General features: G+C 36.0%; 1 protein-coding gene across 4 annotated transcripts; it reads left to right on the top strand.

Annotated features, from left to right (window-relative positions):
• The first annotated feature begins 3,514 nt into the window (after nucleotides 1-3,514).
• On the top strand, nucleotides 3,515-14,716 carry LOC129254083 (aurora kinase C-like). 4 transcript variants are annotated; one of them, XR_010292645.1, is made up of 11 exons: nucleotides 3,515-3,711; nucleotides 5,564-5,617; nucleotides 6,258-6,332; nucleotides 7,261-7,373; nucleotides 7,792-7,983; nucleotides 9,004-9,142; nucleotides 9,473-9,621; nucleotides 10,078-10,252; nucleotides 10,637-10,693; nucleotides 11,430-13,788; nucleotides 13,842-14,716. XR_010292645.1 is itself a non-coding variant. In XM_054892541.2 (10 exons), the coding sequence occupies exons 2-10, from the start codon at nucleotides 5,564-5,566 to the stop codon at nucleotides 11,544-11,546; spliced, it is 1,071 nt and encodes a 356-aa protein (XP_054748516.1). In that variant the 5' UTR covers nucleotides 3,515-3,711; the 3' UTR covers nucleotides 11,547-14,716. The 4 variants fall into 4 exon arrangements, 2 of the variants coding, with proteins under 2 accessions (XP_054748516.1, XP_054748515.1); XR_010292644.1 differs by having other exon boundaries at nucleotides 3,546-3,711; nucleotides 6,258-6,443; XM_054892541.2 differs by having other exon boundaries at nucleotides 11,430-14,716.
• The last annotated feature ends 841 nt before the right edge of the window (nucleotides 14,717-15,557 follow it).

The raw sequence follows: 15,557 nt of genomic DNA, 5'->3' as shown, positions 1-15,557 counted from the left end.
ATGATTACAAAAAGTGCTTATAGAACGTCCAGTTATCATCTCAGGATGTCAAAAATTTTCAGCTCGCGCTTCGTGCTCGCATTATTTATTTGGTGAGATATCATCTCCATGGCCCAATGCAAACAGCTGGTCCTTAACAGGTCTCTTTTTTAAATCAGTATAGGGTCTACATTAAAAAAAATAATACATCGCGCTTCTTGCTCGAGTTGAGAAATTGGCAAAATATTTGTGTGTTGACCCGCCCCCAAATGTTCTTTTGACGCCCCTGATGAAAATACTATAATTTTGTCATGTAGACTCTAATTCATCTTCATCTCCTCAAGTACGTACAGACCTCCGCCTGGTGTAAGAGGAAGAAGAAGGAGAAGACGACGAAGAAGAAGTAGATCGAAGAAGAAGAAGAAGGAAGAAGAAGAAGAAGACTTCGGAGGAAGAAGAAGAATTAAGAAGAAGAAGAAAGAAGAAGAAGGCCGGAGGAGAAGGAGAAGAACAGGGACGGATCCATGCAGCCTTCGCCAATAGGCAGATATATAGGGGGCGAATTTTTTCTCCCATATTTTCCCCCATCGGCCACTCAAAGTTAATTTGTTTCTTTATTTGAAGGAGGAGGTACTATATAATCACCTTTTAGCTTTATTCTTATAAAACAACATAAATATACAAGAATCTCATAAGCCCTATTTATAATTTTTGGAAATTTCATGTATGATTTTGTCCTGAAAATTGAACATTCTGGGCAATGTTTGTGATCCTGATCAAGATGCGTATATATACAGCGCGTCCCCGGAAATGTCCCTCTGATATACGGCTTTATTAATTCCAAAATTAAAAATAATTCTCATTTAAAGATGTGGAACTAGAAAGCCCATTTAATATCCTAACTTCAATAACAATTTAATTGGTCTTGCTTCAGCGGTTTTGAATACACATCATAACAGTGGTGCTTTTCAGCCCATTTTAATTTTCCATATACATGCAGCACTGATACCACTGTGCGTTCTGCATCGTCCAAGCATATCAACCAACTTTGATCATTCAGAATCTGATGAGGGATTTCCCTGATCTGACCTGGGAAATTTACTTTTTGATCTAACCAGGCTCATAAATAATATTCAGAAGGGCAACAACAGTACTCAAGTCTGATAATGGAGAATGCATAATGATAGAGAGAACAGGTCGACTCTGTTCCATGCCGAATTCCAACAGTATTGCATTCTTGTTTGCATTACTTTTTTAAAATAATTGTTTTGAGGTCAAGTTTTATACCTTTATTAATGAAAACAAAAGTCAATTTCCAATGCTACTGTTCACTTTCGCATAGTGCAACACACTTGTAGTTTGCCATTCAATGTTCATCTTAATGTACTAATCACTTATCTATATTTTCTTTCAAATTGGTGCATTATTCCCTATCAATCATAAAAATGTATATTTTTTATGTTCCTCACCCTTCTGAACATGCCAAAGTTTATCATTTGATAAGCCTGGATAGATCAGGATAATGTCCCTGCTCAGATCTTGGACAGGGGCGTAACAGGGGTCGGTGGGGTGGGGGGGGGGGGGGCAAGAGCCAAAAATTTCCCGGTCATATCATGGTATATAATTATGAACAGGATTTTTTGCGATTGTGCCAGAGCATTAGAGTTTAATGCGTGATATTAAGTACAAAAAGAGGGGGCACAGCATGGCGCGCGCGGCAAAAAGTTGCTTAATATATAAGCCCCGAGTGAACGAAGCGAGCGAGAAAAAAAATCACCTTTTCATGAGAATCTAACTTTGAGATTGATTTTGAAAAGGTATTCAGAAAATAACATCATAATTTACATCTTCCCTTTCCTTTCATCTTTTCTTTTTTGTTTAACTTTTGGGGGCCAGTGCTATGCGGATTGGGTCCGGGGCAGAGGTGGCACCAGGAATTTTAACCTAAAGGGAGGCAAAAAAACATGGGGGGGCAACACAATTTTTTTGCCTATTTCACGAAATCGAGCGAGAATTAAGCGTGAGCTATTTTTTTCAATGTAGGAATGCACTATACTGACTTGAAGAGGGACCTGTGAATGACTATGCTTGCACTGGATCATGACTCTCACCAAAATAATGAATAATGCGAGCGCGAAGCGCGAGCTGAAGTTTTTTATATCCTGATGAGATGATACTCTCGACGTTCTAAGCACTTTTTTTTATCATGAATCGGATGGCTATCTAACTAAACAATTATTGCTGCGAGCGCGTAGCACGAGCCGAAAACTTTTGATTTATAAATGAAACTTATGATACGCAGGATGTGTATCTCGCTTAAAACGAATAATGAAAACTTTAATTCCGAGAAGCATTATATTGACTTGAACACTGGATTTTTATGCCCCATGTGAACAGATAATTTACTTATCTCAGTCAACAGTTACTGCAAGCGCGAGCGAAATTTTGAATTTTATATAATGATGACCTGAAAGAATTGTGTTGACATGATTGTTGGGAGCTAACAGGGAATGGATGGGAAATTTTCAAAATTTAAAGAACGAAAAAGCTGTTTCGAGCACTTTGCAGCTTTAATAGGTTGCTTAGGACAACATTTACTATACAACTTTCTTTTTTTTCGGGAGGGGGGCAAGTGGGGGCCAACTCATTAACTCACTGGGGGTAAATGCCCACGTGCCTCCCGCTCGGTGCCGTCACTGCGGAGCCCCCTGAACCTCATGACATTGCAGATGGCAATTTTTTATCAAACGCGGGTACATACACCACATTACTTCAAAGCAATTGCGGAAAATATACGAAATATTTTGAAGCAGGACAACATAGCAAAATATTAATGTGGTAAAATTTGTTTTTAAAAAGTAGCCAGCGAGCTACCATTATTGCATCCTAGTTTCTTCCCGTTCTTTATATTTTTCAATCCTCGGCAGCCCGGTCGTGTTATTAAGTTCTTTCTTTTTTTTCATGTCCCTTTTCTTCATATTCTGATTTTCAATTAGCTTTTGGCTCTTCCTTCATTTCCCGTTTCCTTTTGCCTCTTTCTCCAATTTCCCAGCCATTAATTCTTGCCTATGCCATTGAGTCATATCTTTTTATTTCATATCACCCTCTTGCTAATCATGCTAATTCGGGATATTTTGTTCTTTCTCAAATGTTCTTCCGGCTTTTCCCGCTTTCCTTTTTTCTCTTTCCTCTTTTTTTCTCTCTCTCTTTCTTTTCCCGTTCCCCTTCTCTCTTTCTCCCTTTTCCCTTTTTCCCGTTTTTTTAATTTTCCCGGTGATATCCGCCAGGGGCAGCTTAATTTCCCCCCTGCCACCCCCGCCTGTTACGCCACTGGGAGGAGGAGAAGAAGCTAGGAGGAGGCGGCGGGATCGAGGAGCGGGCTTATTTCCCCCCTATTTAATTGAGCATGCGATCAAAACACATAGGAGTAATGCCGAAATTCCGAAAAACATTGTTTAAAAAATGTTATTTCAACTAAAAAAAATCTAATCAGGCCTTGTGTAGCACCTAGTCCCTAAAAACGTCATGAAGCGGTGTCAGCCAATGGCGTTGCGCGATTTTGGCTTGAAATTTAAAAGGAAACCAACCAGCCGCATTGTTGTCATTGAGCTGTGTGATCGAGTTTTCCGCGAAAATCCCTATCAAGATATTCATCATTTGCAATATTATAGGGCTTTTTTCAAGTGAAGTTCATCATTCTGTTAGCCAATATCACAGTTCGTCATTTCCGAGGTAAATTATTGTTATTAGTCGAGAAACAGACGTGTTTTATGTGGTTGAGTCTTGATTGAATTTAGTGTAGTTGCACTTGTGAAGTTGTGTGAGATTGCATCGCCGCGCTGCACTGCACTGCCGGTACGGGTCCGCTATAGTGCATGCCCTGCGATGCGAATTGCGATATAGAGTCTTTAATTAGAGAAAGACATTGCCATGTATTTAATATGCCGTTGGTTTGTTGTTATGTTGGACATGCTTATGATTGACTCAGACTGTGCCAGTGGTGCTTATATTTTGTAATAAGTGTTGATCTTAAAGGTCAAGTTCACCCAATAAAAAAGTTAATTTAAATAAATAGAGAAAATCAAACATGAATAATAACGCCGAAAACTTCATTAAAAAAAACGGATGAAAAAACTAAAATAAGAAAGTTACGACATTTGAAAGTTTCGCTTATTTTTCACAAAACAGTTCTATGCTCAATTCAGTGATAAATGAGACTGAGAGTCGATGATGTCACTCACTCACCATGCTCACTAATTGAGTAATTCTATTTCTTTTGTTTTTTATTGTCCAATCACATCTCACAAACACATGTCTCAAGGTCAATATGCCCTCCGTTTTTTCTGCATATCGCGATTGGAAACGGCCGTATTTCGCCTTCGATGTCGACGTCATCGTTCAAATTCTCAGTCAGACTTCGCTTGGCTTCAGCCTTGTGAGCTGCCACGGACAAATCTTTTGGTCGCTAACTTCATCCATATCAAAATTACCCAAAATGAAGTGAAGCGATGTCTGACTGAGAATTGAACGATAACGTCGAGATATGAGCTGAAATACAGTGGTTCCCGGTCACGACATTTGGAAAAGCGGTAGATAACTAGATATAGGCCTATTGTTTATTGACCTTGAAATTTGACTGAGTGACTAGCCATGACATTTGTGAACAATTTCTGATGGGGAAATTTGCTCGAAGTCGGCCTACATTGCATTAGGACCGAAATCTGTCTCTCAGATTTAATACCAAATGACAAAATTCCAAAATGGAAGATATTATTCTTTAAAAAAAACACCTCTTTTTGGTTCCAATATCGACTGTGCTCCACTTGACTTATGATTGGGCATGTCAACATCAGATCAAATCACATTTGCTTGATTTAGAAATACATGTATTAACAGCTCAGGATCATTGAGAAAATCTCATATGATTGATAAAAATCTTTATATTCACATGAAAACTTATACTAATTTAACCCAGAGCAGGCCTGCATGAGCCCAGAAGATAGCCATAGGCTGCCACAGTTAACAACTAAGATGGGTACCTTCGACGTTGGGGGACCAAAAACACTCAAAATTAAAGGGGAAAAAAAGAAATCATGCATCCACCTCAATTCTATGGATGAAGGGCTAATGCCAATGGACTGCATGAATCCTGACATCAAGGCAGGAGTCAGACCCTCAAAAAAGGCCGCATCAGTTTACTCACTTTCAAAATTACAAACAAAACTGTCCGATCAATATACCGAGGGCGCATGCGTGAATTTGACAGAGTCTATATTGCGCATGTGCCCTTGGTATATCTATCGGACAGTTTTCTTTGCAATTTTGAAAGTGAGTGAACGAACACAGGTCACAGCCATTTTCCCCCCCTTTATTGAGGGTCTGGCTACTGCCTTGATGTAAGGATTCATGCAGTCCGTTAGACCTTCATCCAAGGTGGGTGTATGATTTCTTTTCTTTTTTTCTCTTTAATTTGGGGTGTTTTTGGTACCCCAACCTCAAAGGTACCCATGGCAGCCTATATGGAGACATTTCCAAACCATTCTTACCAATAACACACACGTCTTTCATTATTTTATTAACACAGATGACTTCAGAATATGGCAAAGAAAATTCTTCTCAAGCCCACATGCCATCAAAGGTTTGTTTACCATTTTCCCCCCAGCTTCTTGTAAATTTGAAGACAAAAAAATGTTTTTAATTTTATTTTGTTTCAAGATGTTGTTCTTAGTACATGTACATGTCTCAACCAATAAAAGCACTCCTTATGGTTATAGTTACATAAAATTTGAAGTGCAATCATGTGCACATACTTGATTTCTTATTGAATGCAAGCTAAGTGATAAGATTAAGTTTGTGTCTTTGTGACTGACTTTTTATGCACACGAATCATCACAGTATGAGTATGACACACCAACACGTTGGGCAATACACTAAAGTCCGGTTTAATTTAGGGTATGTTTTTAGTCTTTAGTCTCTGCCAAATTATTGGAATCCATTTCTTTTTTTCTTTTTTTTTTAATTGTAGTGTAACATTCTTACATGTATGTTTCATGTAGACTCAATCAATCATGCTAAAATGTTAAAGAAAACTAAGTCAAATGTGCCTATAAATTAAGTCACTACTGTTTAGAATTTGAATTTCCATTTACATTGGGATTTATACCAAGATTTAAATTAAACCTTTATTTTTTCCATAGTAATTAATATATGAATTTGTATAATTCTGTTTGGAATTTTATCTTTTCATTCATGTTGTCAAATTTCTATCTCTCCATCAGGCACACATGACACCCGTTAGTGTACCAAGGGCCAACGCAGGACCAAAGCGGATCCTCAAGCCAAACGGCTCAAACGTAAGAACCACACCCACTAAGGCCGTTAGGTCATCGGTCGGTCATCCGCCGGTCTATCAGTCCCAGTCCCAGACTGTGACTGTTCAGGCCACAACTGTTAAAAATTCCTATGTGAGTTAAGGAGATAATCAGAGAACTGGCCTCCTACCTCCTACCCAGTCCTCTCCTGTTGCCACACTCCATATGGACCCTTCTTCTGTCCCCTTCCTATCATCAATCACCTTCCACCTCTCAAGCTTCTTATTAAAAAAAAATCAAATAATGAGTAAAAAATTGTAATATTTAAATATTTACCATGCAAATTTCTAAAAGATTTTTTTTTCGCTTGCAAATGAAATTACAAATTGTGGGTTGTTACACTACACAATTATTTTTTCCTATGTATCTTTTCATAGAATTGATATCATTACTCTACTTCAATGTGAGTGTAGAATTTAGCCCTAAATTGCTCACTTCAAATTTTATATTTTCATCAGCTTTCATACATGTACAGCCATCCAGCTCTGAGAATATTTATTATTATGGTGAAATGTCCAACCTGAAATTAGGAAAAATAATGTTAGTTGTGCCCATAAGTATGTAAGAAAATAAATAGGCAAAGTTTGAGTAAATTCTCCCAGTAAACAAGAATTGTATGGTATTGGTCATGTTGAATGAAAAGGTATTTTTTTATCAGCTGTAGCTACCAATATTAGGAATTTTGTATGTGAATTTCCTGTCCATGTTCCTGCCTATTTACTCTTTTATATTAAACTTGGTAACATATGGTATACCTTTTTTTTAACCCACTTGAAGTATTGAGTTTTACATTGAACTTTGAAATTGAGTCCGTTAGAAATTGTTCTTTGAATAACTTTTGCATAAATTTATGCAATCCACAGGGTGAACATTTTAAATTAACTGTTAAAATCTTGTCTTTTATTATCAGGTTGCTTCTCTGAACAGAGGTACAACAGCCCAGGCCAGAACACAGCCTGTCAAACCAGCTGAGAGTGGACATGGGCAAACCAGAAAACAAGATGAAAACCCCAATGAACAGAAGTAAGAACAGTTTTAATTGTAAGCCATGTTAACACTTTGAAACACAATGCATGATGAACTATCAGAATACTTGTTTATTCCATATGCAAGAATTCAGGAACATTCATGTCCTGAATCTTAGTTGTGCAATGGTTTACACTCATATATGTATGCTAGATCCTATCCCACAAAATTCCAAGAACAAGAACTATGACTGACCCTAATGATTTCATAAATGATCAGTCATGCAAGATTAAATCACCAAATTTTGCTATATAATACAGTATGTTTGTTTAACATTCTTTTGATTATATGTTTATTTTTTGCCATTATAATAAATATCCTAGTGAATAGAGATATTTCACGTTTTCAGGTTTTGAGTCATTGTCTCTTCTCTAATTGCAGTTACCATTTATTTTCACAATTCATATTTATACAGGAAATCGTGGAAGTTGAAAGACTTTGACATCGGCCGTCCGTTGGGCAAGGGCAAGTTCGGGAGTGTTTACCTGGCACGTGAGAAACAGACCAAATATATCGTGGCCCTCAAGGTGCTCTTTAAGTCTCAGCTTCAGAAGGCTCAAGTAGAACATCAGTTGAGGAGAGAGATTGAAATCCAGTCTCATCTTAGGTAGGTTTTAGAAGCTTTATCGGGGGCGTTTCATTAAAGGACTTGTCAGACGTTTTATCCGACAAGTCCCATTTTATCCGACAGTTACCATAGTAACAGTACCTCTCAGCCAATCAACATCAGAGAAAGATGTCAGATCTGACAACTTGTCGGATGAAAATGTTGATGAAACACTCCCCAGGTTCATACAGGCCAGTTATTATTATTATCTGGAGCTCGTGTCATTTGAAAATACCTATTCCGGAGGCGAAGGACAGGGAGTTTTGAAGAAAATTTGTCAATAACTTCCAGAAAAGTCAAAAAGTTGTCAACATCTTTCGGAAAGTCATGGGCAAATCATTCAAGATGTTCTGTTGATTAAGAAAGTTATGATTTTTGTGACCCTGCATGGTTTTTTAGCACTCAGATTTGTACTGCTGGAACACTGTTGATTTGCTCAACTTTACCTTTTGCTCTGTAAACTATGTTGTAATGTAAGTGCACCAATTTTGTTTTTTTGCTAATATTTTGCTAATATTTTCGGACAATTATGATTTCAAATCCATGATTATCTACACATCAAGGACATTAGTAATAATTAAAACATATATAGGGTACCTTTGGAACAATTCCATCAAGCCTGGTCAAAAAGGTGTTTATTCTACTGCCCTCGGTAGCAAATTGATACATGTGTATTATGTTTTATAAGACAAGGATGTGGATCCTATCTTCATCTCAAAACCATGACTGGTCAATAGTAATAATCATTTTTGCCAGTCAAAAGCAAATTAACCTGTTAGATTTAATAAATGAATGTGGTCATGTGATAGGTTTCAACCAATCATTTGGTTAGGATCTATATCACAATTTTACAAGCCCCATTCATTATTTATGACCTTGTGTTTACTAGATGGTCGACTTCTCGTATCACTGGAGCTTGTTATCTGAAAAATGTTATTTTTCCCATACATCTTTCTTTTTTTTTTTTTTTTTTGCATACATTTATTAACATATACTTTTGTTATCCTTTTCCATTATCAGGCATCCCAATATTCTCAGGCTCTTCGGTTATTTCTATGATGACAGTAGAGTTTACTTAATTTTGGAATATGCTCCTCGTGGAGAACTTTACAAGCAATTGCAGAAAGTAGGGAGATTTGATGAGCAAAGAACAGCAACTGTAAGTATATAAACAAAGATTTTCACAAAATGTTTTTTTTTTTTCATTTCTATAGAGATTCTTGCAGGACAAGTCCACCATGAAAAATAGAATTAAAAAGTGGTCTTACAAGCTTTGAACTCACTTATTTGCATATATACTAGTCAAGCCACAAGTTCTGCATGTTATGTTTTTCATAGACTATTCATTATTGCAAAATGCTATTGCATTGAGGTTTTTTTTTACAGTTGGATGTGTTTGTTTTTTACATTTTACCTCACAAGCTTGAACAATTTTTCTCTTTAAAAAGTACATGGTATATGACATGCATTTTTGCTCTTCCCTCGACAGTATATTCGTGAACTAGCCGATGCCCTGAATTACTGTCATTCCAAGAAAGTCATCCATCGTGACATCAAACCAGAGAATCTTCTTCTAGGTCTTCTAGGTGATCTTAAGATCGCTGACTTTGGTTGGTCTGTTCATGCTCCTTCATCAAGGTAAACTTCTTCTTTGGTAATCTTGAAAGGCTTATAAAATATCTTGAAGATAACATGATGTCACAATGATATCGGAATTCTGTTACTTTGAAACTTCAATTAATATGTAAGCCAAGCTTTTAGAATCACATAATCTTATATCACAATGTATGTTTCAGACAATCTAACTCCTTCCATTCCCTCCTAAATGAAAACGTGTGAATCATATGCTAGTATGTCAAACCGAAGAATGCTATGACTACTAACTCTAATGTAAATCTGTGCATTTATCCAAACAAAGCCGATCTAATGTTATTTATAATCCTTATCAATTTTCAGAATCAATGCTCTGTCTTAGTCCCACCCTCAACAGCATTCCTGGTTTCAGAGAAATTGGGGGCAGGAATAATGTTGCATTAATAAATTCCATGGTATTTACATCATGATCCTAAGTTGAATTGATTGATCTTTATCCAGGCGAAACACCCTATGTGGCACAATGGACTACCTCCCCCCTGAGATGATCGAGGGACGCATGCATGACGACAAGGTAGACCTGTGGAGTTTAGGTGTACTCTGCTATGAATTCTTGGTGGGAAAGCCTCCTTTTGAAGCAGAGGGCGCTAATGAGACCTACCGTAGAATCACAAGGGTATGTAGCCAACCGACAAACGGTTCTAATACAGTTTGATATCAAAAAGTTTATTTCTATAGTGCAGCTACTATGCATGTATACTCTACTGTGTTCATTCATAAATGCAAGTTGTAAAAACGAGTAGAAGTCGCAAATTTGCATTACTTTTATTGTAAATGATTTGACACAAAATTATGTGTCAATAATTATACATGCAAGGCAGTGAGTGAGTAATGCATGTGGAATAAATATGTTTTGATGTTTTATGGATGTATTTGTTGACTCCACTGCTTCAACCACTGGCCAGTGTGCAAAGCAAATCAACTAGATCCTGATGATTATAATGTATCGTCTCCTGATATCAATATATGATCATTCTAGTTTTCCCTTTCTTGGTTATAGGTTCAGTATCAGTTCCCAAATTATGTAACTGCTGGTGCCAGAGATCTCATCAAAAAGGTGAGTAAATGAGTATACCTTGTTCGAATGTCAAAGTAGTGGAACTCTGTCTACCACCATGGTTTAGTAGGGTTACAAAGAGAATAAAATGCAAATAAGCTCAGACCAGGAAACAAGTCAGTTGGTCAGTCCACATTCCTATTTTCAAGTAGGGAAATTGCCATTTTAATGTGTATATTCCTATTTCTGTTAAAAAGATTTAGTATTTTTATATTGTTCCTCTTCTAGAAATCTTTTAGTAATTTTTTTCCTATATCTTAGCTGTCGGGGTTGGCAGGTAGGCAATAGACGAAGTAGTGAAAACACATTAAATTTCAATCTCTATTGATGTTATGTTTATACATACTCTTGGATCTATATTTTGTCGGGACTGGTCTTGAATTGGTTAGGACCAACAGGGTCCTGTTTAAAAATATAATATAGTGATTTTGGCCAAGATGAGATTGATTATGTAGCATCATCTTGGAAGAGATTGAGCTTACCTTAAAAATCCAGCAAAGGTAAAGATTGAACTGAAGGAAAATTTGACAATTTAAGGTTGACTGTGCATTTAGAGAGAAAAGAAAATAAAGGTAAATATGTTAAGTCAAATTTCTCCTATCAAAGTCAAACAGATTTCTATGGTCCCAAATGATTTGACTTCGACAAAGTTACCTATATGAATAAATTATGAAATATATGAATATATTCAAAAAGTAGATTGGTAACTGTTCGCCATGTTTTCCTCTCTTTCCAGTTACTCCAACATAACCCCGCCCACAGACTACCGCTAGAACAGGTACTAACCCACCCCTGGATTGTAGAGAACTCTAAGAAGAAGCCTTCGGCATCCTCCTCAGAATCACAATCATGATAGACTCATATTCCTACAGAGATATATATTCTTTATACTTTGGTCCAGATGACCAATCCATGCCTTACAGTCAATCTAGTACTGTACCGTCAAAGCTGGTACTCATTTATGTGTTTACTTTCGAGCGGATGACAGGATGAGATGTTTTCCTCCTTCCTGTTACTTATTGAAAGGAGGATCTGGGAGCATCACTTGAAATAATACATGTGGACGTTGGTGATGATGATGATGATTAGAATGTGAGCGAGTTCAATGATGTCTATGGTGTTTGTACAGCGGGGATGACTGCAAGGTTGATAACTGTCCCTATTCTCTTATTGATTTTTGTTTTCTAATTGTGATGAGTTTAGATCATGGTGATCTTCAACAATCAGGATGATTTATGTGATTGTAACAATATCTACTGGGGCCCATCTTACAAAGAGTTGCGATTGATCCAATCAATCGCAACTACGGAATGCCAGCAAAGTCAACATATAAAATGCATGTTTGTTCAAAAAAATTCTAGATATGAATGTATATCCATAAATTCATTGATTTCTTGACAATTTGGTGTGTTCTCCTTTGTTTACTATTGACATTTAGCAAATTTCCTGCAGAAAAATTATGACATTGGTGGATTTCCATAGAGTTACGCTTGATTGGATCACTCGTAACTCTTTGTAAGACGGGGCCCTGATAATCATTCTTTCAAAATTAAAATGGCTATTTATGTGGTTACAAGAATCAGATTTTTTTTTTTCTTTGTCCTGTCCTGTTACTAATCTTCCTTTACAACATGTTCATGTTCGTTTCAAAGAAATTAACAGGGCTCTTAATTTTGTTCTTTGGTTGCCAGTCGGGCAACCTATAGTTTATTATGAGTTGCCAGGTTGGCCGCCAAAGAAAAAAGTGAGGGCCCTGTGATGAATAACAACCCTAGGGCATTGTTTTACAAAGAGTGCTCTTAAATTTCCTCTTGCACTTATTGCACAATACATAACTGCTTTGGTCAGAAAATAGTCAAATGACATGCACTACTTGTCGTCATCGATACTTTAGTGTTTATGAATATTTCACACTTTTCACTCTGTGAAACACCCAAGTTTTCCTTGTGTTTCATTTTTGTTCAAAATAAGTAGAATCTTCTGGTACTGCATTAGGGATGAGTTTTTATCAGTTTCATAATAGTATAATAGTGAGCTTGCTCATATAGTGAATAGATTTTTTTTATAATTTAATTGATTGATTGATGAAAATTTGTTGAATAATGTTGACTAATTCACTCCTTGCTCATGTTTTGGCATTAATTTAGACTTAATTGTAGCAACAGTATGATGTATAGACGTTGTATTATCAATATCAGATATGGAATGGTATACCTATATCTAAGCAAACCATGATATAGCCATAATTTAATGTTTTTTGGTATTTGGGGTATTGTAGGTTGTTTATTTTTTTACAGATTGCCAAAAGGCAAACGTTAAGTTTGGAGGGAGCATTGCTTACTTTGCCAACAATACTTGCTTCAGTTTGCAAGATATGTCCTATCCCTTCTGTCTATTTCTTTATTGAATAATTGCACTATCTAGTAAATATGAAATTGAAAGTCAAAATCAAATTCATTACAATTAATAGAAATACATAGATTAGTAACTTTTTTGATCATGTTGGTTGTAGTTTATTTTTGTTATGGCAAGTAATTTCATGTTTTTCTTCTTTTTTTTTCCTGCCAAAGTTAACGGTATATTGTATATGTATTTACTATGCACTATATAGACTTATTTTCTGATGGAGTAATGATTGTCCTTTCCTTAACAAAGTAGTCCTTTTGTTTTAAGTGGTGTCATTTACAATTGTGAGATTTCCAGTATTTGTGATTGACATGTAGCCTTGTGGGTGATTTTACTTAATACAACATTGAAATGTTTGTAAGTAACTTACGATTTGTTAGGTTCCATTATTTGGCATGAAACTGAATTCTTTGGCAGTCGTCTGTCATGTACTGTACAATCAACTTGTCGAAAGTTGGAAGTCTTCCAGTTACCCATTGTGAACTCCATTTTCCTGACATGTCAAGTATTTGGGTTTACTAAATTTGTTGGGAAAAAAATGCTGACTCGTACTTTACATGTCAGTTTAAGGGTGCATTATTATAATGTAAATCGTACTTGTGAATACAGATGTGGTTCAAAATGGGAAAAAATGTGCAGTCACAGGGTTTTTACAGACTTATGAAGAGTGCAAGAAGGTTTGAGACAAGGTTTGTAGGTTACGAGAGAGCCAAAACATGTTTGGAAGAAAAAAACACATAAGTTTATACGCTCCCCTGTAAAACTGAAGGACTCTATGCAAATCGTCGTCTAAAAATGTAATTCTCCAGAGAATGTTGCCCCCATGACCGGATGTTGTCATCTAATTGAACTTACCCAGACCACAATCGTGTTAAATCAACTATATTGGATTTTATTATAGCGAACAGACACCCATCTCGATCTGCCTTTCTCTTCATTTTATTTCATGAAAGATACTGAAATCAGTCAATTTATGTTGTCCGTTCCCAGTTTGTGCATTTCATAACACATCTGTATTAATTTTACCCCTTCTTGAGTCGCTTCTTAATGTTAATCTTTAGAGATTGGTCGACCACATCAGTTCAACATAATACATTACATGTGCTTCTATTTCAAAGTGATTACAAACCTCATTCAAACAGTGCAGTTTTCCTGAAATCACACTCGTAGGTCTACGGATCGATCCTTATTTTTCCCTAGGCTTGGGATTCTTCATTCAGTTCAAAATTTCTTTATTTGAAATTCTCATTTGCGATGCATGCTTTAGGTAAAAGTAAGTTGGTTGATCCACAAGGCCTCTCATGATAATGAACTGCACAAATTGAAAAGGATGAATGTTTTTACTATTTATTATTTCACATACTTTTTGTAGCCCTAGTTGAATAAAAAAATCACATTTGTATTCATGTTGACATCTTTGCATAAGTTTAGTTTTCAGTTGGAAGAATGACACCAAATATAATGGCAATGTGTGTCGGCCTGCTTGTTATATCCTTTTGTGTATAGTGGATGTGTACATTTGTAAATATGTGTCCTTTATTACATGTTCATGGACATGCAAATATGTAATATTAAGAGATGAAAATAAACGCAGATAGAGCATTTTTTTATACTGCAGTGTTATTTCTTTCTTTGCCATTCCTTTGTTTTTTGTGTGTGATAGTATGTTTTTTTTCATGGTAAGTACACCCCAGAAAAATATTGATTTGAATAAGAAGAGAAGAATCAAACTAGCTTAACGCTGAAAATTTCATCAAATTCGGATGTAAAATAAGATAGACATGACATTTTTAAAGTTTTGCTTATATTTCACAAAACGGTGATATGCACAACACAGTGGCATGCAAATGAGGCAGTCGATGATGTCCCTCACTATTTCTTTTGTTTTTTTTAATTGTTTAAATTATACAATTCATTTTTTTCACAGATTCGCCAATAAGGACCATTTTGACTGATCCATATAGTATTAAATAATGCTAATTCCACATATTCAGGGAGGAATTAATCGTTGTTTAACTTGACAATGAGAAGAAAATTAGAATATTTCATATTTCAAAAATACTAAAATACAAAAGAAATAGCAAGTGGATGATGTCATCAGTCTCCTCATTTGCATACCGACCAGGATGTGCTTAAAACTGTTTTGTTATTAAGCGAAATTTTAAAATGTCATAACTTTCTTATTTTACATCCGATTTTGATGAAATTTTTTGATTTCTCTTTTTATTCAAATACACTTTTTGTTAGGGTGGACTTGTCCTTTAATGTAATAATCTTATGATTACAGAGAAAATATAGAAAAGCAGGATGTTGGAGATGAAATCGCTAATCTATATATATATACAAATATACCAGGCTTTGAGTAAGTACAGTGGGAATTATTCAAGGTTAGACTGGCATTACTATTTTTTCCGAGGGGCGAAGCCCGAGGGAAAAAATAGCGATTATGCCAGGACTA

Source organism: Lytechinus pictus, chromosome 2 (genome assembly GCF_037042905.1).
Source record: "Lytechinus pictus isolate F3 Inbred chromosome 2, Lp3.0, whole genome shotgun sequence".
In the NCBI taxonomy this organism is placed as follows: Eukaryota; Metazoa; Echinodermata; class Echinoidea; order Temnopleuroida; family Toxopneustidae; genus Lytechinus; species Lytechinus pictus.
This window is presented reverse-complemented; position numbering and strand designations above follow the sequence as displayed.

Bases quoted from the DNA above. Each gene is read 5' to 3' on its own strand.
- LOC129254083 (XM_054892540.2), top strand. From the start codon at position 5,564: ATGACTTCAGAATATGGCAAAGAAAATTCTTCTCAAGCCCACATGCCA. The intron at 7,374-7,791 runs GTAAGAACAGTT...ATATTTATACAG, and splicing joins GAAAACCCCAATGAACAGAA to GAAATCGTGGAAGTTGAAAG. The intron at 7,984-9,003 runs GTAGGTTTTAGA...TTCCATTATCAG, and splicing joins GAAATCCAGTCTCATCTTAG to GCATCCCAATATTCTCAGGC.